The sequence below is a fragment of the Balaenoptera borealis genome (assembly GCF_965194805.1).
Source record: "Balaenoptera borealis genome assembly, chromosome: 3".
NCBI classification, from domain to species: domain Eukaryota; kingdom Metazoa; phylum Chordata; class Mammalia; order Artiodactyla; family Balaenopteridae; genus Balaenoptera; species Balaenoptera borealis.
Genome location: NC_138866.1, coordinates 85,177,134 through 85,201,431, shown reverse-complemented (window position 1 = coordinate 85,201,431; position 24,298 = coordinate 85,177,134). Strand labels below are relative to the sequence as shown.

Genomic DNA, 24,298 nt, shown 5'->3' with positions numbered 1-24,298 from the left:
GTTGATAAGATCTTGTAAAGATATATAACACTAAAGAGGTTCATAAAAGGAAAAAATATCTTATGTTACTAAGTCTAGATTACACCTGAAACACTTTTGTCAATCTTTTACCAAAATACTTTTGGTAGCTATTTTTGCTTTAATATTCTGTAGAAATTTTAGGCTGTCCTATGGGGAGCAAAGAAAAATATTTTTGAGGGACTTTTCTTTTAAAATAGTATTCTCATAATTTCTCCTTGACTTCAGATGAGATATGTACATATCTGCATAATGATGCTGAAACCCACATGACAACATTCTTATCGAGAAACAAAGTTCATGTAAACGTTCAGATGTTTTCAGGTCTCATGTGGTTGTTCTGTTGAAAGCTCTCTCTGGCTATTGGTCTCAGCATAGAACTTGACACAGCAGTGTTCTCTGTAATGCCTCACTTGCTATGCTTTGGGGCAAATCGACAGCTTCACACAGAGTACTGAAGACTAGGCAGTGAGCCAATATTTAAGAGATCAAAGATTACTTAGTATGCGTATCTTCTGTTATCTACTTTTTTAATTGGAGTATAGTTGATTTACAATGTTGTGCTAATTTCCACTGCACAGCAAAGTGATACAGTTATACATATATATGCAGTTTTTAAAATTCTTTTCCATTGTGGTTTCTCTCAGGACATTGAATATAGTTCCCTGTGCTACACAGCAGGACCCGTTGTTTATCCATTTTCTGTGTAATAGTTTGCATCTGCTAACCCCAAACTCCCAGTCCATCCCTCCTCCACCCCCGTTATCTTTTTTAAACTGCTGCTTATAAATGTTTTCATTCAAAGACTTTTACTTGTTATAGTGATTAAAAAGGATACTTGTAGAGAATTTGGAAAATAGAGATAAGTAAAAAGAAGAAAATTAAAATCACTCATAATCACCACAGTATTATAATTACTTAGATTACTACCTACATATATTTATTTTTTAAACAAAATCAGGATAATATATAAACATTTAGGCTTTCTACTGTTTTTTTCTTTTATAATGATGTCACAAAAATTTTCTCATGCAATTAACGCTGCTATATTAAATAGCCTTATGATAGTCTATCATACGGATATACCATAATTTAATAACTGTTCCCGTATTGTTGGATATTTGGATTTTCTTTATTTTTTATTTTAAGGACTAATGCTGAGTATCTCTGTACTTGAATCTTTGCCCGATGATTATATTTTGGCCTTTTCCAGAGTGCCATTGGGGCTGGTTTTCAGGGGTGGAGTAGGAGGCCTAATATTGTCTGTGGTACAATAAAGGCTGGATTCCTCAAACTAGGACCTAAGCTTCAGGTTATTTATGCAAGGCCAGGGGACTTAAAATAGCCTTCCTGCCGCAGGGTGGTTAAGTTGAACTAGATCTGCATTAGCTAGTAAACCGGATCCAGTTATAGACGACGCTGACCGCAAGCAAAAGCTGGGTCTATTTTAAACCACATTGCCGAGTGGAACAGGTGGTTGAAGGAATGTGTTAAAGTATATTTTCTCTGGTCTTGATAAATCAAAGAGACAGGATCAGAGATGACCATCCCAGGACCTAGAGTCTGTCATACAGAGTGAAGTAAGTCAGAAAGAGAAAAACAAACACCATATGCTAACACATATATATGGAATCTAAAAAAAAAAAAGGTTCTAAAGAACCTAGGGGCAGGACAGGAATAAAAACGCAGTTGTAGAGAATGGACTTGAGGACACGGGGAGGGGGAAGGGTAAGCTGGGACGAAGTGAGAGGGTGGCGTTCACATATATACACTACCAAATGTAAAATAGCTAGTGGGAAGCAGCCACATAGCACAGGGAGATCAGCTCGGTGCTTTGTGACCACCTAGAGGGGTGGGATAGGGAGGGTGGGAGGGAGACACAAGAGGGAGGAGATATGGGAATGTATGTATATGTATAGCTGATTCACTTTGTTATACAGCAGCAACTAACACAACAATGTAAAGCAATTATACTCCAATAAAGATGTTAAAAAAAAAAAAATACGACCATCCCAGCAGACAGATACTCTGAAGTCATTCTCCCAACAATTAAGTGTCCAGTTCTTCAGTGGGAAAAAAGTAACTAAACTTTATTAAATTTGGTTTACTCAGTCTCAAAGGACAAAATGCACACTTCAGAGCACATTGCTCTCTACACTCTAAGACCTGACCTACTGAAAAGGAAGGCATCAACACAGTAGCACCATATACCATATATGGTCAAAAGAGACAGATTGCTAGCTTGTGTTTTTAAGTCTGATCATATGAACCAGTCCTTACCATATTTTTGTGATCCAGCAAAGAAAGAACGTGTAAGAACAAAGGGTCTCTCCTTCCCTTTAGATCGTTGGATCAGTCCTTCTGCAGTGGCCATTTGCTATAAAGTCAAAGGAGAAAAATTTCAAAGAGATGACTGGATTATGGCATTGTGCAGACATCCCCAATAAGCTATTTCACATGCAAAAAGTAAATAGTAGGTGGGAATGTGAAATGGAAAATATTAAAAATCTGCCCAATAATTTTCATGATGTAATGAAACTACTCTAAATTCCCCTATTAAAAGAGTGAAGCAATTTATCTGATTAAAATAGCAATGAAATAATAGTAAATAATAGTATTTACTTGGTGCTTACTATTGCAAGGCATTTTTATAAGATTTTCTCTAGTAACCTACACAAAAACCTCTGAGATAGTTTTCATTAACGCAAAAAAAAAAAACTGATTCAGAGAGGTTAAGTGACTGGCCCTGGCCTACATAAGAAAATTCTCCAACTATCAAGTATGGATAGTTTACAGTTATAGCAAGAGGTTGTGTAGAGAAGTACACAGATACCATCTGAAAATCGTGCTATATGTAGCCAGCAGCTCCCGCTGGAAAACAGCAATTGGTGGGAGGCCCACAGGAGCACCATTACATTTTAAAGATAACAAAGAACCAAGGATATAAATTAGGGCAAGTGACTGCCAAGTTTTTTGGATGTGATTGGCAAATGGAAAACAATTCTACCACCTCCTATTGAGAAGGCTAAGTACTTAAGGAAGGCTTTCTACATTTAGAAGTATACATATTGAAATTGTGCATCTGTGTTCTAAATCTTACTCCCCTGGTATGAATATAAGACTTGCTGTATTTAGACGTTTGTGAAGTTTTAAAAAAATCTGTTTTAATTGCCTTTGTTTACATATTTATACACAGCCTACTTCAGTAAAAGGTTTGAGGTATTATCTAATGCCATTTACTAATGGCTCCTGTCAAGGAAGATGTTTCTATGTTATCATTGATCTCCCAATATCTATAAATTAACCAAGTTCATTATAGATGGAAAAGATGCAAAGGGAGAAATAATGAGTCTTATATTGGCTACAACCTGATAAGGCCCATTGTATCAACAGTTGTCAGAAAAGACACACAGAGAAATGAACTGTATAGCACGGTTGTTACAAAGCAAATGACTTTCAGCCCAAAAGGCAGGGCACATGGATCCAGGTGGCTGCTTTTTAGATGTCTTACCTGATAAAAGCCATAGATGTTGTGAAGTTCTCGGTGCTCCCAGTTGCCATGATGAATGGCATTCTTCTGCATGGTTAGTTCTGGCCCTCTAAAGACGGAGGGCTCATTCATGTCGTTCCATATGTAGAGGATGTCAGTAGATCCCTAGGAAGTCAATCTTGGTCATGATAAAACTCCTACAGTGACAAGGTTAATATGATAGCCATCCCTATTCCTCTTTCTTACTCCATTTAAAGTATTATTTGTTATGTTTATTATCTATGCTCTGTCCTCTGCTAGAATAAAAGTTCCACAGGGCAGGGAATTTTGTCTGTTTTGTTCATTGATAAATCCCAAACACCTAGAACAACCTAAATGTCAGAGGGTTCTCAGTAAGTACTTGTTGAGTACTTATGAATGAAAGAGTGCTGTGCTGTACTCCCATGTTGCCCACAGGTCTGCTCCGAGACCCCCTGGAGTACCACTACAGGAAAGGTTGTGAATGTTCACAATTAGGCTCGACATCATCCATCATCCGCTACAACTCTTAACTACGGGCAATTATAGCTGTCCATGAAAAGATTCTCCCTTCCCTCTAACACTATGAAAGGTTTGACAGCTAGGATATCCGTTTGTTAGCAGGATCTATAGTTTGTGTTCCACATAGAATTGTTAGCTTTAGAGTGGGAAGGGGCTGTTGAGTCATGTAGTTAACAGGGTGCTGCAATCCCTTTGTAGAATCCCTGGTCTCTCAGCATTTGACTCAATAGCTACAATGACCGGGAGTCCCTCAGGCAGCTCATTCCATTATTTTCTGAAAGTCTTGCTCCTTGTAACATCCTCTCACAGGGCCTAGCTTGCCTTCTGGGATACCACAGAATACATCTGCTGCCTCCCCGACATGGTAGCCTTTCAAATGACTGGAGGAGGCATATATGTTTTCTTTTGACTCTTTACTTTGAATTATTTCTAATCATGTATACTTCTATGAACACGGTTACATGGGTTCCAAATATTTAACCACTTTGACTGTTCTTCTTTAGCACCCTCTAAGGCAGGGGTTGGCAAACTTCTTCTGGAAGGACCAGACAGTAAATATTTTCAACTTTTCGGGCCATAAGGCCTCTTTTTCAATAACCCAACCCAGCTGTAGTTATGTGCAAGCAGCCTAGACAATAGGGAAACAAATGAGCAAGGCCAGATTGGCCCACGTGTTCTTTACCCCTGCTCTAAGTTATTTTCTATATCCTAATACAGGATGCTCAGAAACTAGAGTTTAGTGGTTAAGAGATGGGCTTGGGAGACACACAGACCTGAGTTCAAATCTTGGGTCCACCACTTACTAGATGGGTGAACTTAGCAGGTTTTTACACTTGTCCATGCCTTGATTTCCTCACCTGTGGGATTAGAGTTAATTACAATTCCAACTTCAAAGAGTTATTGTGAAGATGAAATGGTATAATGCACACAAAGTGAGTAGCATAGTGCTTGGCACACAGCACATACTCAGTCTATATCAGGCATCATTATTCTCATCCCCACCGCTGATTGCAAACGGTTCTCTAGATGTGGCCTCTCCAGTTCTCTCTGTGATTCTTATAAGATTTTAAGAATTATTATTGTACCTTACTTTTAATATCACGTTATACTTTGCAAGATACTTTCTCGTATATCATTATCATCATCTTTAATAATATTATACAATACTATTTTATGTACAAATTTATACAGTTTGAAAATATAATAAGTCTCTATTATTAGGTACTTTGATATATCATAGAGTCTATCATAATAGAAGTCAAAAATCACAGCTTTTGTGTACTTGGTGATTCATATGGCACCACTCCTGGCACCACCAAGGTCTGTAATGTGGTTGGCATCCCCGTCTTTTTTTTTTTTTTTAAAGATTTATTTTATTATTTATTTATTTATTTAATTTACTTTTGGCTGTGTTGGGTCTTAGTTGCGGCACGTGGAATCTTTGTTGAGGCATGCGGGGTCTTTTGTTGAGGCGCGCTGGTGGCACGGGCTTCTCTCTAGTTGTGGCGTGTGGGTTTTTTCTCTCTAGTTGTGGCGCGCAGGCTCCAGGGGATGTGGCCTCTGTAGTCTGCGGCACACAGGCTCTCTTGTTGAGGCGCCCAAGCTCAGTAGTTGTGGCGTGCGGGCTTAGTTGCCCCATGGCATATGGGATCTTAGTTCCCTGACCAGGGATCGAACCCGCGTCCCCTGCATTGTAAGGCGGATTCTTTACCACTGGACCACCAGGGAAGTCCCTGGCATCCCTGTCTTTTCATACACGTATTATTTATCAAGAGCTACTCAGTGAAGCAGAGTAGCTCTATTTAATCACTTTTTTCCCCTTACTTTATCCTTCCAAGTAACTAGGAAAGAGCAAAAGAATAAAAACAAACCTGATAAACAGAGAAAGCAAAAAGACTGGAATACCACTCTCTGACTTTGGGACTGGTAAAATCCAGGTAAGAGGAGAGACCTGCAGAGGCAGAGGAGTAGACAGCCTGTTAGGAACGGTGCTCCTCATGGTAAGATATTTGTAAAGAAGAATATCAGATGTGAAAGCTGCGTAATGAATGGGCACCTCACATCAAATGTAAAAGATAGCTGATACAGAGGCACGGTCTGGTGAGAAGCGAATGAAGAAGGCAATGCTGGACTCCAGTGACAATCACTAGCCCTCTCCACCTCAGCGGCCAGGGGAATGCCAATGAACAAGCATCAAGATGGAGCCTGTCCCTCACTGATGGCCTCAGACAGGCCCAGTAAGGATGGCAGATAGCCTGGAGTGACCTCTCTGTTCTTAAAGAGGGGAGAGACATGATTATAAGTGGTAGACGGAGCAGAGGAATGCGTGCGGTTTCTCTACAATGCATGGACTTGTGATAGAGTGCTATCATATGACAGAGTGGTGATTCCCTTTTGTCCTTGAGGAGTTTTTACCAAGGCTTTAAACTAATAATTTCTGAAATGAAGACTTCAGTGTTGGCAGGGGCAGCTGAGGTCACTCATGAAAGGCTGGGAAGTCAAAACTATGGGCTAACAGGGCAAAGAAGAATCACAGGGAGAGAGATTGCAGGATTCTTCTTCTTTCTTCCTCTTTCTCCTCCTCTCATTTTCTCATTCCCTGGCTTTTAATTTTTATTTGCTTAGGGAAATAGCATGTCACTGAGGTTTGCTTGTTAATTTTTCATTCATTCATTGACTTATAAATGTATACAAAACACACTGTACCAGATGTTAAATGAAAGATATAAAAGAAGATAATACTATCATCTTTAAGGAAAGGCACGTAAATGTAGCATGTGACAACTACAAGAAATTAGAAACATGGCCATGCAACCTTCATTAGTTGGGACTAAACAGTGGATAACAGGTGTATCAAATGACATCTTACCAGGCCAGCATACACCTTCAAAGTCTCCCCCTTCATGATTCCTCACAAAGAAGCCCTGTTCTTTGGCCTTAGCATACACTGAGTAGTCGGGATCAATCTTGATGTGGGGGTCACTAATGACCACAAGCTTTTAGGACATAAAGGTTTAAAGATCTCATCAGTTTTATACGAGCCATACGTTCATTTACATGTTTTCATCATAGTTTTGGCATTCAAATTTTACTCAAAACAACTATTACTGAAATATTTCAGACACCAGTAAAATCCTATAACCTTTCATGGGCTTATGGGAATATAAATTGATATCAGAACCAGGCCCATCCTTTTTCACAATTATTGCTGCCCCACCAATACATGTTCTTAAGATCACATTTATTAGGCTTCTATCTCTCTGTGGTGCTGGGTGCTTTACATAAAGGATTAAGCAGGCAAGGTCCCTGCTCCCTAGATAGCTAGAGGCTAAGATAACACAAAAGCAAACATTAAAGAAAAGAAACTAGCTTATTAAAAACAAACAAAAAATCCCCAAACCTAAATATGGTACAGCCATATTTAGGAAGGAGGCTTGAGAAGAGCTGTGATCACAGCACTCTTCTCCAGCATCTCCCCCTGCCCTTCTAATACCATCACTTCCACCTACTCGGGGGCCTCAAAACCACTTTATTTGGCTAGAATAACCTTCTAATAATCCTTCCTCATATCTATTCAAATCTATTCTACATACTAAAGTTTAATTCTCCATTGCTCAAAAACTTACAAAATTTTTAAATTGTGGTAAAATATGCATAACATAAAATTCACCATCTTAACCAATTTTAAGCGTACAGTTCAACAGTGTCAAATAGATTCACAGTGTTGTACAATGTCTAGAACTCTTTTCATCTTGTAAAACTGGAACTCTATACCTATTAAAAACAACTTCCCGGGATTTCCCTGGTGGTCCAGTGGCTAAGACTCCGTGCTCCCAGTGCAGGGGGCCCGGGTTCAATCCCCCGTCAGGGACCTAGATCCCACATGCCACAACTAAGAGTTCACATGCCACGACTAAAGATCCCACATGCTGCAACTAAAAGATCCCACGTGCAGCAACTAAGACCTGGTGCAGCCAAATGAATAAATAAATATTAAAAAAAAATACTCAAAAAACCCCCCAAAAAACAAAAAAACAACTTCCCACTCCCTCCTCCCCACCAGCCTTTGGCTACCACCATTCTTCTTTCTGTCTCTATGATTTTGACTACTCTAGGTATTACAGATTAGTGAAATCATATAGTATTTGTCTTTTTGTGACTGGCTTACTTCACTTAGCATAATGTCCTTAAGGTTCATCCATGTTGCAGCATGTATCAAAAAGTCCTTCCTTTTAAAGGCTGAATAATTTTGCATTGTATATGTATACCACATTTCCTTTATCCTTTCATCTGTCGATGGGCTCTTGGGCTGCTTCCATAATAAATGCCTGATAAATGGTAGCTGTTTATTAATTGGGAGATTAGGAATTAACAGCATTGGCTCTGACCACCTGTGAAAGGCCTGGGGATCAATGCAATGGGTTGAAAAGGCAACTTTAATCTCGGGGAGAGGGACTGAAAGGATCCATTTATGTGATACATATGGGGTTCCTCTTCTTTTTTTCTCCTTCACCCTTTTCATTATTGCTATCACCCCCCCTGGCCCCCCGCATTACACACTTTCCAGTGTCTTCTCCCTGTCCTCATTTTCTATTTTAGTTCTTTCCTTGGCCATATGGACAGATGGAGTCCATCAGGGAAGCATGCGGGAAAAATGGTGTAATAGAGAATCTGACTCCATTTCCGAGCGACTGTTAAGAGCTTCAAGCCCCATCACTCCCCCTTAGCCTTCCACCCACATCCGTGTGTACTGACAGAGAAAGCCCTGATGCTCCCTTCTTTGGTGCCAACAGGAAGTTCAAACCACACAAGCCCCGGTGCATGCACGGGAATCCTCACCCCAGTTCAACCCTCTAACCACCTTAAAACCTTAAAACCTGATCCTGTCTCCTTTCCCGGCTCTCTCAGGCCAATTTCAAAGGAGCTCGGGAGCTAGTCTGCTCCCCCAAGAATGCCTCACTGTGGGACTAATTAGCCTTTTCATACCCTCTTGGTGCCAGTGTGACATAACCAATCTTGTCATCAAAATCATATTTTGCGTGGGGTGCATCCATCACATCACTACAGGGTGGCCACAACGAATGGGACTGAATGCTAGGCCCCTTCATCCTTACGGGGACCTAGACCACTAAGGCAGGGATGGATGGACCGCTAAGGCAGGGACGGATGGCAGGGATGGCTACCTTCTCACCATTGCTTTTCTGTTATCACAGTTACAGTTACAATTGAAGGTACTATTTTCCTGGCCGTTTTTTACCAGATGGTTCTCTTCTACTAATGTATCAAGGCAACTTTAAAAAATTTAAAAATGCTTTGTAATGAAAAGGTTCAGAGTGCTGGCTTATTTTACCTTACGTTTTTTGCTCCTGAGCAGCTCTTGCATCCTTTTGGGGTTTGGGAATCTTTTCTTGTCCCAGGTGAAGTACCTCTTGCCTTCAGTGTGCTCGATGTCCAGCCACATGACATCGTAAGGAATGTCATGTTCATCAAATCCTGCATCCACTGCCTTTACATCACGCTCATCTTCGTAGTTCCAGCGGCACTGATGGTACCCCAAGGAGAAGAGAGGGGGCATGGCTTGTGTGCCTAAAAGGGGGAGATGACAACTGAGCCAATTACCACCACAATGATAATTATACATTTGATAAATGTTTCCTGAATGTCTACAAGGTCTAAGCACTGAGCCTGGTACTTAGAATATCAAGAAGAAAGCAGAGTCCCTACCCTCAAGTGCTGTGGGACTGCAGAGGGGCTAATAAATTTTGCCTGCAGTGAAGTATGGAGTCTTGAAAGGCTTCACAGAGGTGGTAACACTTGGTTAGAACGTTGAAGAATAAGTAAGAGTATTCTCAGGCAGGGAGAATGAATAGATCATTGAGGCACAGGAAATAGAAAAGATACAGAGGCAGAGAAGGACATGATAAGCTTAGGGAAAAATAAATATTCCAGGGTGGTTATGCTGTGAAGAAGGCCAGCAGAAGATGACACTGGATAGGGTCAGTTTGTAAAGGACCCTGTAGTTCAGGCTAAGGACTCTAAATCTTCTTGTATAGGAAGTCATCAAAAGTTTGGCAAGATGTAACCTCAGCAGACCTATGTTTTAGAAAAATTAGTCGGGAGCAGACTTGAAGGCAAAGAAACTGAAGGCAGGAAGAACTGTCAGGAAATTATCATCAAAACATTTACTGATAACATGGAGGACTTCTGGTCAACCACTTGCATTTATCTCCTTCCCCTCTTAAAGTCCCACTAAAATCAGAATAAAGAAAAGAAAGAAAGAAAGAGAAAAAAGAATAAAGCCACAAGAACAAAGAGAATGGGAGAGGAGTAATTTCAACAAAATTTGGAAGGCAGCAGGCAGGGGTGGTGTGGTAACTATTGAGCAAAGCCAAGGAAGCTTTCACCAGGGTGCTTGTGAGGGGGATGCCGATGAGAAGGGTTCATCCCTGCTCCCAGAACACTAGCGGACAGGAGAATTCCCCCCTCCACCTCAACAAGAGAGTGTAAAACTCATCCAGGTACACAGAGCTTCCAGGCAGAACCTTATTCTTAAGTATGCATGGATAGCCAAGGATCATCCAACATTTGAGTAAAGCCTCCAAAATTAGACAGAGGGACTCACATAAAGAAATAGAATAAAAGGATCTCTGAGAAAATAGGGACAATACAAGGAATCAAAGTAAATATCAAAATGTTATCATTAGTATCTCTGGGAGATGAAAAAAAATTGCACCCATAAAATAAGACTAGGGTAGCATAAAACAAGTATAAGATATTAGAAACAAGGAACAATCAGAGGATAAGAAAGAGTCTGCAGAAATTAGAAATATGAGCATAAATGGAAAGGCCTGGAAGATAAAATTGAGAAAATTGCTCAGGATTGGACAAAAAAGAGAAGATTATAAAATCTGTAGAGTAGAAAGAGAAAAAGGAGGTAAAGATATTTTCAAAGGAATAATAACTTTTCCAGAACTGAAGGATACAATTCTCAAGAATGAAAGAGTCTACACCTAATATGCAATTATTTTAAAAGGTCTATATCAAGGCATTTGGTTGTAAAATTTCAGAGTTTCAGAATATTAGAAATTTCAGACTATTAGAGATAAAGAGAAGATATTTCTGAGAGAAAAGATAGATCATATACAAAGGAACAGAATTCAGAGTGATTTTGGAACAAGAAGATAGATTATAGAGAAATGCCTTCAAATTCTGAGATAAATAATTTTCAATCCAGTTACCAAATTATCAAACAAGGGTGAAGGTAGGAAAAGAAGATGTTTTCATATCTGCAAAGATGCAAAAAGTAGACCTCTGATGCACTTTCATAGGAAACTACCAGAAGATGCTTCAAACAGTGAACAAAAACCAAGTTAATAAACCACAAAAAAGAAAAACATGGGCCCCAAGAAGGGAGAGATCTTCCACTAGAAAACAGCAAACAGAAAACAGGAAGTCCTAGGGTGACAGCTGTGCAGGGAGCCTAGAGAGAAACAGTCCAGATAGAGATCTGGGGGTAAGTCTCCAGGGGAAAAAGTGGAATGGATAAAGCATCTGACACCCCTGAGCACTGGAAAAATGTAAACACTGAATGTTGATTAACCAAGAATTATGATATAACAATGTTGGGAGGAAGAGGTAAGAGGATATTATTGAACTAAATCCTCATTAGGAGTTAACAGATAATCTATAAATTTATAAATCAGATTTCTTTGACCATGGTGGCAGATCCATTGTTTTTGAAGTACTTTCCTGTAAACCAGACTGTTCTCTCTAATAACAATGTTGAAAGGGGCTGTAGGGGGCTTTGATGGTACTTATTCCTATATGGGTATCTTCCTATATCCACAAATTCTCTGTTGTTCCTCTCATCAAAATTGGAATCAAATTCTTCCTTTGAAAATGGGCTAGACTCAGGAAATTTAAACAATGGAATGCAGCAGAAATGATGCTACATTACTTTGATTTTTAATAGCTTTATTGATATGTAACTCATATACCATACAATTTACCCATGTAAGGCATACAATTCAATGTGGGTTTTGGGGGGGGGGAGTGGAGCATATTACATTACCAATTTAAAAAAATTGTGGTAAAATATATGTAACATAAAATTTGCCATTTTAACCGTTTTTAAGTGTACAATTCAGTGGCATTAGTTACATTCACAATGTAGTACCGGCATCATCACTAGCTGTTTACAAAATTTTTATATCACTCCAAACAGGAATTCTATAACCACAAAGCAATAACTTTCTGTTACTCATCCCACCCTTCAGCCCCTGCTAACTGCTAATCTTAACTTTTTGTCTCCATGAATTTACATACTGTAGGTACTTCATACAAGTGGAATCATGTTATATTTGTTCTTTTGTGTCTGGCTTATTTCATTTTGCATAATGCTTTCAAGGTTCATCCATGTTGTAGCATGTATCGGAACTTCATTCTTTGTTATGGTTGAATAGTATTCCATTTTCTGTATATACCACATTCTGTTTATCCATTCATTTTTGATGAGCACTTGGCTTGTTTCTACCTTTTGGCTATGGTGAATAATGCTGCAGCGATCACTGGCATACAAGTATCTGTTCAAGTCCTTGTTCAGTTCCTTTGAGTATGTATCTGGGAGTGGAATTGTTGAGTATATTAGTTAGGGTTCTGCAGAGAAACAGAATCAATAGGATGTGTGTATATGTGTGTATGTATTTGTACATATACAGAGAGAGAAAATGATTGATTGATTTTAAGGAACTGGTTCATGTGATTGTGGGGACTGGCAACTGAATTCTGCAGGCAGGCCAGCAGCCTGGAGACCCAGGGAAGAGTTGAAGTTGTAGCTTGAGTATGAAGACAGTCTGGAGACAGATTCCTGTTTCTTTAGAGCATACCTCACTCCTTTTCTCTTAAGGTTTTCAGCTGATTGTATGAAGCCCACTCATGTTACGGAGACTAACCTGCTTTACTCATAGTCTACTGATTTAACTGTTAATCTCATCTAAAAAATAACTTCAGAGTGACATCTAGACTAATGTTTAACCAAATATCTGGGCACCATGACTTAGGCAAGTTGACGCACAAAATCAATCATCATGCTGCGTCATATGGTAGTTCTATGTTTAGCGTTTTGAGGAACTGCCAAACTGTTTCCATACCAGCTGAACCATTTCACGTTCCCACCGGTAATGTATGAGTTTCCAACTTCTCTACATCCTCACCAACACTTATTATTGCCCCCCTTTTTTTGATTTAGTCATCCTAGTGGGTAGGAAGCAGTATCTCATTGTGGTTTTAATTTACATTTTCCTAATACCTAGTGCTGTTGAGCATCTTTTCATGTGCTTGTTAATCCATTTGTACATCTTCTTTGGAGAAATGTCTATTTAAGCCCTTCTCTCATCTTAGAATTAGATTGTTTCTTTTTATTGTCGAGTTATAAGAGTTCTTTATGTATTCTGGATACTAGACCCTTATCATATGTATGATTTGCAAATATTTTCTCCCATTCTATAGGTTGCCTTTTCACTTTTGTGATAATGTCCTTTGATGCACAAAAGTTTTTAGTTTTAAAGAAGTCCAACTTGTCTAATTTTTTTTTCTGTTGCTCATGATTTTGGTGTCATAGCTAAGAATCTGTTGCCAATCCAAGGTCATGAAGATTCACCCCTGTTTTCTTCTAAGAGTTTTATGACTTTAGCTCTTATACTTATGTCATTGATCAATTTTGAGTTAATTTTTTGTATATGGTGTGAGATAGGGGTCCAACTTCATTCTTTTGCACGTGGATATCCAGTTGTCCCAGTGCCTTGTGGTTAAGAGACAATTCTTTCTCCATTGAATGGTCTTGAACATTTATTGAAAATCAATTGGCCAGAGATGTATGGGTTTATTTCTAGACTCTCAATTCTATTCCATTGGCTTATATGTCTATTCTAATGCCAGTACCACACTGTTTGGATTACTTTAACTTTGTAGTAAGTTTTGAAATTGGGAAGTATGAGTCCTCCAACATTTTTTTTTTCAGGACTTTTGGGCTATTCAGGGCCCTTTGAAATTCAGTATGATTTTAAAGATCAGCTTTTCCATTTCTTAAAAAATGGCCATTGGAATTTTGGCAGGGATTGTAGTAAATCTATAGATTGCATCCAATAGTATTGCTTGCCTAACAATATTAACTCTTTCAATACATGAACATGGGATTTCTTCCCATTTATCTAGGCCTTCTTTAATTCAGGAATTTTTTGTAGTTTTCAGCATACAAGTCTTTCATCTCCTTGGTTAAATTTATTCCTGGGTATTTTATTCCTTTGGATGTTACTGTAAATGGAGTTGTTTTCTCAATTTCTTTTTTAGATTGTTCATTGCTGGTGTAAAGAAACACAGCTAATTTTGTGTGTTGACCATGTACCCTGCAACTTTGGTTAATTGTGTGTGTGTGTGTGTGTGTGTGTATTCTTTGGGATTTTCTATCATATAGTATCACATCATCTATGAATAGAGATAATTTTACATCTCCCTTTCCAATTTGGATGCCTTTTATTTCTTTTTCTTGACTAATTTCTCTGGCTGGAACTTTAACTACAATGTTCAGTAGCAGTGGTGAAAGCGGGAAACCTCATCTTGTCTCTGATCTTAGGGGAAACCTTGCAGTCTTTCACCATTGAGTATGATGTTAGCTGTGAATTTTTCATAAATGTCTTTTATCATGTGGATGAAGTTTCCTTTCATTCCTAGTCTTCTGAATGTTTTTATCATGAAATAGTGTTGGATTTTGTCAAATGCTTTTTCTGCAATCAATTGAGATGATCTCATATCTTTTAAAGATAAAATGCTTTATAGTGCTAAAGCCACTATATTTAAATGGAGAAGAGAACATAGAAAAGTTCAGGTTGGGATACTGGTCATCTGAGATAAAGGCAGAGAAAGCCCAGGGGTTAAGAGGCTCTAAGGAAGGCAGATGGTGAGTATTAGGGATTAGAGAATGGAGAGTTCTAGCCCCAGTGAAATGTTTAACCAAGCTGAATGGGATGAGAGTGGGAGGAGAAATGCTTGATTCTTTAAAAGCTTCGGTAAGTTGTTTATAAATGCTATATGGTGTACAACAAATATTAATTTATAGTGATTCTACATGGGATAGAGGAAATATAATGGAAAAAGAAACTGGCACTTCCACATGCAAGTACCTGTAAGGTATGAGTACTGCTTGAAGATGTCAGAAGGTGTAGGTCCTGTCAGCAAAAAAACATCAATGATTCCACTCTCTGACATCCAGTGCACATCAGTTTGAGATCTGACCTTTTGTTTAGCAGCAACTGGGCCCATCTGGGTCAATGCATACTGGAAAAGGAATGGAATGAAGGTCTGAAAAATTTCCCTCTAACCCACAACACCCATCCATATGTGTGTAATAGTCTGATCCTTTAGTACATACCGATAACCTTCACTGATTATACTGTGAGGACTCTGGAGGCAGAGGACTACCATTAAAAGCCCAGAGCTACAATCACACTTCAGTGGTTTTGTTTCTTCTGTGAGTATGACATGCAGCCATGATCCATTGCTCACCTTTACAGTAGGTTCTGTATTGATCTCCACTAGTGTTTCTGAGGCATTTAGCCAAAAAATGCCTAGAGTCCTGCCCAGTTTGTGGGCCAGGAGATAAGGCACTGAACCATAAATGCCCATTTTGTCATGTATTTTATATCCATAGACATCTAGGTTATAAAGACGGTAAGCATCTCCATCACTGAAACACACAGAGAAGGATTACCAATTACCATTGCATATATATTCTTAATGAATATTATAGCTCCATTCTCCCCTGCATTCTCCCCTTGGGTCCAATATATCTTTCAAAGCTCAACTCCTAACACTTCCCTAAAGGTTTCCTGACCCAATGTGGGTGAATATGATCCTTCTCCTTTGATTCCTCTGGCATCCCCTCATGCTACTATTGGCGTGTATGATCTCATATCTTAGATAGCTTTTCCAAATATCTCTTGTGAGGTGAGGACCATTTCCTGTGAATCCTGCATAATAGCAAGCACACAATAAATTGACAAATTTTGTGAGTATTTCTCTGTCGTGAAAGCAAAATGATAGTATCCTAACATGTTTCCACAGTGCTGAGTAGGGAAAGATTAGGAACTGAATTGAGGTGGGGAACACGGAGCTCAGGTTGGTGTGAGAGCAACACAGTTTCTGATTCACTTGTCACTATGTCTCCCTATTATCTAAACAGCATCTGAACCTGGTAAATTTGACCAGACTGTTTCTCTTTGGTTCCGCTTCCTCTTAGTCTGATACCCCTGGCATTTGTTTGTCAATAGCGTTAGTTTGAAATAATCTCCCCGAGGGAATCAAAGGTGATATGAGATGCCACACTCTTCCATTCTCTGGCTTACTGTCCTTTTTTGGTAAAAGCCTTTTTCTAGGTCAGTGATCTTCACAGTGTATTTCCCAGGGTTCCATAGAAAGGCCTTGGGAGGTGAAAGCAAAACCCAGGGAGGTGATATGATGAAGCTCTCCCCGCTACTCCAACCACAGCAGCTCCATATTTTTACTTCCTCTATATTTTTAGGTTCAGCATTACAGTTTTTATAATTGTCTTCTTTTTGCCAAAAAATAAAAATTGAAAACCACTGCTCTGGGCGATCATTAAAGGGAAGTTCTTAAAGACCTACAAGCAATATCAAGAGGGGAAAGGCCAGATACATATTAGCACTGGCTCAGACATCTCACATATTTTCCTTTCAAACTTTTCCAGTCCAGAAACCAGAGCCTCCTGTAAGAATTCTTGTTTTCACTTTACCTGGTATTTTTAAGTTGGTGTGATTCTGCATGTTGCGGGATCCCATAGACATGCTCAAACCCATGCAAGGAGAAATCCAAACCAATGGAGGCAGGACCTGCAGGGACCAGGATAGTGACTGAGTTTTGCTTTTCAGTGGGACAATCAATTAAGGAGATTCAGCAACTATAAGAGTAGCAAGATGACTAGACTAGGGATCAAGAGACCTGAGCTTGCCCTGATCAATCAGTAAATCATGTATGCTGACTCTCTGTACGATGTTATATTTAGGTGTTGTGGGGATACAAAAATGCACACGGCAAAGTTCTGGGCACTTATTAGTTATGTTTCCTTAGCTGTGTGCTAAAGTTCTCTGTGTTCTCATTTACAGTAAATCTCTTTTATATCTGTAAAATAGGATTACAGAGTTTTAGATTTTTTCCCTAATCTAAATTTTCCAGAAATGTATTGCATACTTGTTTGCTTTAGGAAGCAGAGGATAGCGAGCACTTTTAATACTTACTAGATGAAAGACTGGGTGTCTTCTGCCTGACTGTTCTTTCTTACTGCATACAGGAACTACAAGGTCAAGGGCACCAGGAGGACCTTTCCTGGTTCCTCAAAATACCCCCTTCCCTGTGATTGTAGTTATATAAATTTCCTTTAGCCAAAGACAAAGTCCTTTATTTAACAATTATTTTAGAGATATGGGGAAAACGAAAGTAACTATGAGAGATAACACTGACTTAAATTCACTCTCAGGTAAAAGTATTTGCCATCAAATGGTCCTTATTTGGAGGAGTTTATGGAAAGGGGTTGCTTTAGGTAAGGTAAAAAGGATTATAACGTTACAGAAAGGGGAGCTTTAGGGCCCCTCTACTTATAATTTTTGGACACATGTCAGTCCTGATCATTATATGAGGCTATAGAAATAGATGCCAGAGCAGAGATTCTCAAGGAGTTAGGGAAGGTCTGTTATTCCCCAGGGTAGGGAGAAATAAGGAGAAAAGTGAGTATTTTTTCCAACTAAATAAGCCCCAAGTATTTGAACCGTGTCTCCTAAAGGGACAAATTCCTTCCCAGCCACCTACACCCTCCCCCCCATCACTAAGCCTAGTGAGAAATGTCATAGATGGTCACATGACGCTCACATGAATGATGGGGAGGACTGGAAAAGGCTGAGAACCACTGCATTGAAATGTTGGAGTCAATGAGCTCTAGAACTTGGTTTCTCATCACTTGACTCTCACAAAAGTAGAATGTGGAATCTGCAGCTGTCTGATTCACTGGGTAGTGCAAGCAGCATGCGGACCTCCATGAGACCAGAAGCTCCATGAGGCCTATACTTCTCCTACACTCCCCACAAGTCATACACTCACTATTTCTCTATTGCAGTGCATTACTGAAGAATAGGGGACCCAAACATGAGATTTCTGTTCACCATACGGAAGTCACGTGTTTAGGTGCCAAAGCTCAAGGGACTTCTAGATAGAGACTTTTGGCCATTTTGGAAAGGTCTGTTTTAACACTACACCAGTTTTAATTGTACCATTATCTTTGACATCCACAAAATTTCTGAATTTCTCTTCCCACAGGCCCAGTTCCTCTTGATTTTCCTGTTGGCACAAAAAAAGGGAGCAAACTGAGGTTATATATTGCAACAAATGTTGTTACCACAATAGCACATTTATTTGATTAAAATATTAGACTGAGGAAGTGATGTCATCTATTAAAAGGCCAATTTGTGATATCAGTATGTTAAACAAATTAGATCTATGTTCTATATAAATGCCATTAATCATCCTTATGATCTATAGCAGACATGAATATATTTTTTATTGTGGTAAAATATACATAACTTAAAATTTACCATTTTAACCATTTTTAAGTGGCATTAAGTACATTTACATGTACAACCATCATCACCATCCATTTCCAGAATTTTTACATCCTTCCAAACTGAACCTCTGCACCCATTAAACAATAATTCCCCATTCTCCCCTCCCCCCAGCTCTTGATAACTAGTTTTCTACTTCCTGTCTTTATGAATTTGACAACTCTAGATATCTCATATAAGTAGAATCATACAGTATTTGTCCTTTTGAGACTGGCTTACTTCACTTAGTATAATGTCTTCAAGATTCATCCATTTTGTAGCATGTATCAGAATTTCCTTCCTTTTTAAGGCTGAATAATATTCCATTGCACGTATATATTCCATTTTGTGTGTGCATTCATCTGTCAGTGACTCTTGGATTACCAGATTGCTTCTACCTTTTGGCTACTGTGAATATTATTCTGCTATGAACATAGGCTGCAAATATCTGTTTGAGTCCCACTTTCAGTTTTGGATATATATCCATAAATGGAATTACTGGATCATATTGTAATTCTTTTTTTTTCCTTTAATTTTTAATTATTTATTTATTTATTTTTATTTTTGGCTGCATTGGGTCTTTGTTGCTGGGCATGGGCTTTCTCTGGTTGCGGCGAGCAGGGGCTACTCTTCGTTGCGGTGCACGGGCTTCTCAGTGCAGTGGCTTCTCTTGTTGCTCAGCACGGGCGCTAGGCGCACACGGGCTTCAGCAGTTGCACCAGGCGAGCTCAGTAGCTGTGGCTCGCGGGCTCAGTAGTCATGGGACGCGAGCTCTAGAGCGCAGGCTCAGTAGTTGTGGCGCATGGGCTTAGTTGCTCTGAGGCATGTGGGATCTTCCCGGACCAGGGCTCGAACCCGTGTCCCCTGCATTGGCAGGTGGATTCTTAACCACTGCACCACCAGGGAAGCCCCTCATATTGTAATTCTATGTTTAATTGTTTAGGAACTGCCACACTGTTTGATGTGAATATCTTTAAAAGAGCCAAAATGATGTGAAAGCACTTTGCAAAATGCAGTCTTTTACATATGTAAGGCAAAACATTTAGAATCAAATAAATTGGGTCTCTTTTGAGAGACCCTAAGCAAAGATTTTGGCTGAGATGGGCACTTTCCCCCCTGCTTCAATTAGCCAAACTACTGGCTGTGTTCCTGTGCTGGATGGAGAAGTCAACTGGGATGGCCACTGCTCAGGTTCACTATCTTTTGACCTAGAGCCATGAACTTTCAAGCTTTACAAAAGTCACCTTTTCTCTGGTAAAATGAAAAAGTTTTAAAAGAAGTGTGTGTGTATGTGAAAAGCACATTTCTTTTTAAAAAGTGAGGGACTTCCCTGGTGGTCCAGTGGGTAAGACTCCGCACTCCCAATGCAGAGGGCCTGGGTTCGAACCCTCATTGGGGAACTAGATCCCGCATGCATGCCACAATTAAGAGTCTGCACGCCACAACTAAAAGATCTCTCATGCCGCAACTAAAAGATCCCGCATGCTGCAGCGAAGATCCTGAGTGCCACAACTAAGACCCAGCACAGCCAAAATAAATAAACAAATAGATAGATAAATAAATAAATAATAATAACAATAATAATAATAAAGTGAGCCCTTTCCCTATTTCTAGGTTGTTTCTTCATAATTAAAGCTTCTGTAAAGTGAGTCTGTTTGTTTCTTTTAAAACGACACCTGAATTCTTAATGTGGGATTATTATCCTGAGGTCTAGATAGGCTTTAAAGTTTGTGAACTCCCTGAAACAGCAGGAAAAAAATTTTTTTTTTCTACAGAGATGGTTCATAGCTTTCATCAGATTCCTGCAAGGGGGTGTTTGACTCAAAACCACTATCTAAGCTATCTGATTAGAGGTCTCCCAAAAGCTAATCTAACATATTGTCACAAAGCTGTGTAAGGTGCAAATGTGTTAGTTTTTATCTTCCCTATTTGAAAATGGAAAAATTATTCTCTCTCATATTCATCAGTATGGGCCCGTTCTCAAGAGGAAGAAGCATTTGTCTTATTGCACTGGAAATATTTTTCACCATTCTTGGTGGCCATAGCTACTGTCAGGGTTCCTTTAAAGATGTGTGGGGCTTTGGATGAAGAGAAGATTTCTGGAATGTCCATTCTCCAGAATTTAGCCAAAATAATCTTTCAGAAACAGAAATCAAATTATGTATCTCTGCTGCTTAAGACCTTTCCATAGTTCTCCTTTGCTCTTAAAGTCCAAAAAAGTTAACGTGACTTAGAAGAATGAAAGCTCCATGATAATGAGGGAATCTGATTAGTTTGATGATACAGCACCAATTCCTTGAACAGTGCCTGGCCTACAGGAGGTCCCATTTATATGTAGTAAAGCATTTACCAACTACCGACCTGTATAAGGGAAGAACAGACCCATTATATTCCACATAATGATGATGATAGTGAAAAACATTTTAAAAAGATAAATTACTCTATGTAGATTACCTGAGTGGTGTCATCTGATGTATCCTCCTCATTTTCCTCGGTAGCTCTGCTGTAATATAAAGTTGTTTCACTCATGGCAAGACTGACAATTTGTTCAATGATAAAGATTTTCATTTCCAAATATTGAGACCCCATAAATTATATCCTTTAACTTATTAAAAATAACATCATTATAAAAATAAATTTACGAAATTAAACATTTATGATGAACATTAATCCAACAGCTTGATTTCTTATAAAATGTAGATAGATTTGAATTTTCTTGTTAACTCTTTTAAAAATACATTAATCAGTTTTTTTATTATAAATGTAATACATGTTCATAGTATTTAAACAAAACATAAGCAAGGTAGAACACAGTTCCTCTCGTGCAATATTACCCTAGAATGGAGCAACATGATGCACTGTCTTGCAGGATGATGACAACTTATTCTAACACCTATAGTTGTATTTGAATGCATATTTCTTCCCATTCTTAACAATACTAGACTTCATGGATTTTTTTTTAACTCTTTGCCAATCTAAAATTTTAGAAAAGATAATGCATTTCAATTTGAACTTATACCATTAATGATGCAGACTACCTTTTTATACATTAAATGGTATTTCTAGTTCTGTGAATTGTCTATTCATACTCATTATACATTAATTTTTTTCTTTAGTGTAAAATGCAGCATGCATATAGAAGAGTATATAATGTACGTACAGAGTTTAAAGAATAATACTAAAGTGAACAATTCTGAACCTACCAGTGAGCATAAGCAACAGAAATGACTTGTTCTTTTGGAGTTCCTATGTGCCTCTCTTCAAATGCATCTGCCCCCGCTAATATTTGCATTCAATGCTACAAATTTCCCTCTAAGCACTGCTTTTGCTGCATCCTACAAATTTTGATGTTGTATTTTAATTTTCATTTAGTTTGAAATCTTTTCCTTTCTTTCTTTTTAGATTTCTTCTTTGTTTTATTAAGAAGCATGTTGTTTAATCTTCAAGTATTTTGGAATTTTCCAGCTTTCTGTTGTTGATTTCTAGTTTAATTGCATTGTGGTCTGAGAGCTGGCGTTGTATGATTTCCATTCGTTTAAATTTGTTAAGGTGTGTTTTATGACACAAAATATGGTCTTGGTGAATGTTCCGTGTGAGCTTGAGAAGAATGTGTATTCTACTGTTGTTGGATGAGGGAGACTATAGATGTCAATTATAGCCAGTTGATTGATGGTGCTTTTGAATTAGAATATGTCCTTATTGATCTTCTCCCTGCTGAATCTGTCCATTCCTGATAGAAGGGTGTTAAGGTCTCTAATTATAATAGTGGATTCATCTACTTCTACTTGCAGTTCTATCATTCTCGCCTCAAGTATTTTGATGCTTTGTTATCAGGCACATACACATCAAGGTTTGTTGATTGTTATGTTTTCTCAGAGAATGACCCCTTTATCATTATATAATGGCCTTCTTTATCCCTGATAACTTTCCCTGTTTTGAAGTTAGCTCTTTCTGAAATTAATATAACTACTCCTATTTTCTTTTTTTTTGAGAGTTGGGAGTTAAGTTTTATTGGGGGCAAAATGAGGACTGCAGCCCAGGAGACAGTGTTTCAGATAACTGAAAAACTGCTCTGCTATTTTCTTTTTTAAAGATCATAATACTATCATTTATTGGATGAAAAAAACAAAGAGGAAAAAGAATTGTCTTGGAATGTTTGGGGGTAAAACAGCTTGCTTATAAGTAAAATTCTTTCTCTTTGAAATGAGTTAGTGAAAACAATCTTCATTATATGAAATAACATCGCCAGGTAGGAAAAGCAGCACACAAGAATATATTTTTGGATATAAAAATTTATATTTATATATAGTTATGCCATCAGCAGCATTCAAAATTAGCTGAGTATCTATACAGTTACACAAATTGATTCATGTTTTAACGAAGTGTTTTAAAAGCTCATCATATTAGAACAGGCACAATATTCTGAAGGCATATAAATTCCCCATGGGTTTTTGAACATCCTTACCCTCAACTTCACAATCAGAATGTACAAAAGCAGTGAAAGATCAGAGTTCAGAGATGTTTTATTTTTCTTTTCCTTGTTCAAAGTGCCTAAGTCAAGCAAATATATTGAAAAAGGCAAAATAAACACTTTTCATAGCAGAAGATTGCAAGATTGCATGTAAACTATGATTCTCCTTCAGGATATTACACAAGTACAAGGTACACCTGTACTTAGAATAAGGCTCATTACCTCTTCCTGCAGCATGAATGTTCAACAGGCAGAGAGCAACATTCTGCCCAGGGACCAGTCTCAATTTGGTCTCAAAGAATGCCTCCCAAGGATCCACAAGGATAATAAGTCTAGGCAGCCATTTATATCAGGGAACTTTTGTCCCCAGTATGTCTACTTTTTGGTGCTGCCTATTAAATGTAGTAACATTACTTTGCTGTGAATATACACATTAGTGTTATTACGATGCTGTGGACTGACCTTTCACTCCAAATAGCCATGTTCCCCCCGTCTAGTGAACTCACTCTTCCCTGGTTTCAGTTCACCCCGTCTATAGAAAATTTTTTTACATTTCCAAGCCCAGTGTCAGTTTATCAGCTCCTGCTAAGAAGGATATAATTTTATTTGGTCAATTTACATTAACAATATGGTCGGCCTGTTAAACTTTAGCCATTCTAATAGGTGTGTGGTAGTACGTCACTGCTGTTTTAATTTGCAATTCCCTAATGACTACTGGCATTGAACATATTTTTCAAGTGCTTATTTGTCACTTGTATATCTTCTTCGTGAAATATCTGTTTAAATCTTTTGTTTATTAGATTATTTTCTTAAATTTTGAGAGTTCTTTCTATATTATATCAATACATACAACTTCTTTATTAGATATATACTTTGCAAATATTTTCTCTTAGTCTATGAATTATCTTTTCATTCTCTTCATATAGTCTTTGAATGGGCAGGCATTTTTACTTTTGGTTATGTCCATTTAACCCATTTTTTCTTTTGTGGATCATGCTTTTGGTGTAATATCTAAGACATCTTTGCCTGATCCAAGGTTTCAAGATTTTCTTCATTGTTGTCTAGAAGTTTTATAGTTTTAGGTTTTACATTTAGGTCTATATTGTATTTTGAGTAATT

General features: G+C 38.3%; 1 protein-coding gene across 5 annotated transcripts in view; it reads right to left on the bottom strand.

Annotated features, from left to right (window-relative positions):
* GANC (glucosidase alpha, neutral C) overlaps positions 1 to 24,298 on the bottom strand; it is a 79,078-nt gene that overhangs the window by 30,214 nt on the left and 24,566 nt on the right. For 4 of the 5 annotated variants that reach the window (XM_082388739.1, XM_082388741.1, XM_082388742.1 and 1 more), the window contains 10 exons: positions 21,163 to 21,211; positions 18,382 to 18,448; positions 16,854 to 16,950; positions 15,608 to 15,788; positions 15,226 to 15,379; positions 9,399 to 9,634; positions 6,918 to 7,044; positions 5,920 to 5,999; positions 3,530 to 3,673; positions 2,299 to 2,395 (listed from right to left, as the gene is read on the bottom strand). In XM_082388739.1, coding sequence (XP_082244865.1) covers positions 2,299 to 2,395; positions 3,530 to 3,673; positions 5,920 to 5,999; positions 6,918 to 7,044; positions 9,399 to 9,634; positions 15,226 to 15,379; positions 15,608 to 15,788; positions 16,854 to 16,950; positions 18,382 to 18,448; positions 21,163 to 21,211 — 1,232 coding nt within the window. The remainder of the gene's footprint in view (positions 1 to 2,298; positions 2,396 to 3,529; positions 3,674 to 5,919; positions 6,000 to 6,917; positions 7,045 to 9,398; positions 9,635 to 15,225; positions 15,380 to 15,607; positions 15,789 to 16,853; positions 16,951 to 18,381; positions 18,449 to 21,162; positions 21,212 to 24,298) is intronic. The other variant, XM_082388740.1, reaches the window with a different exon arrangement.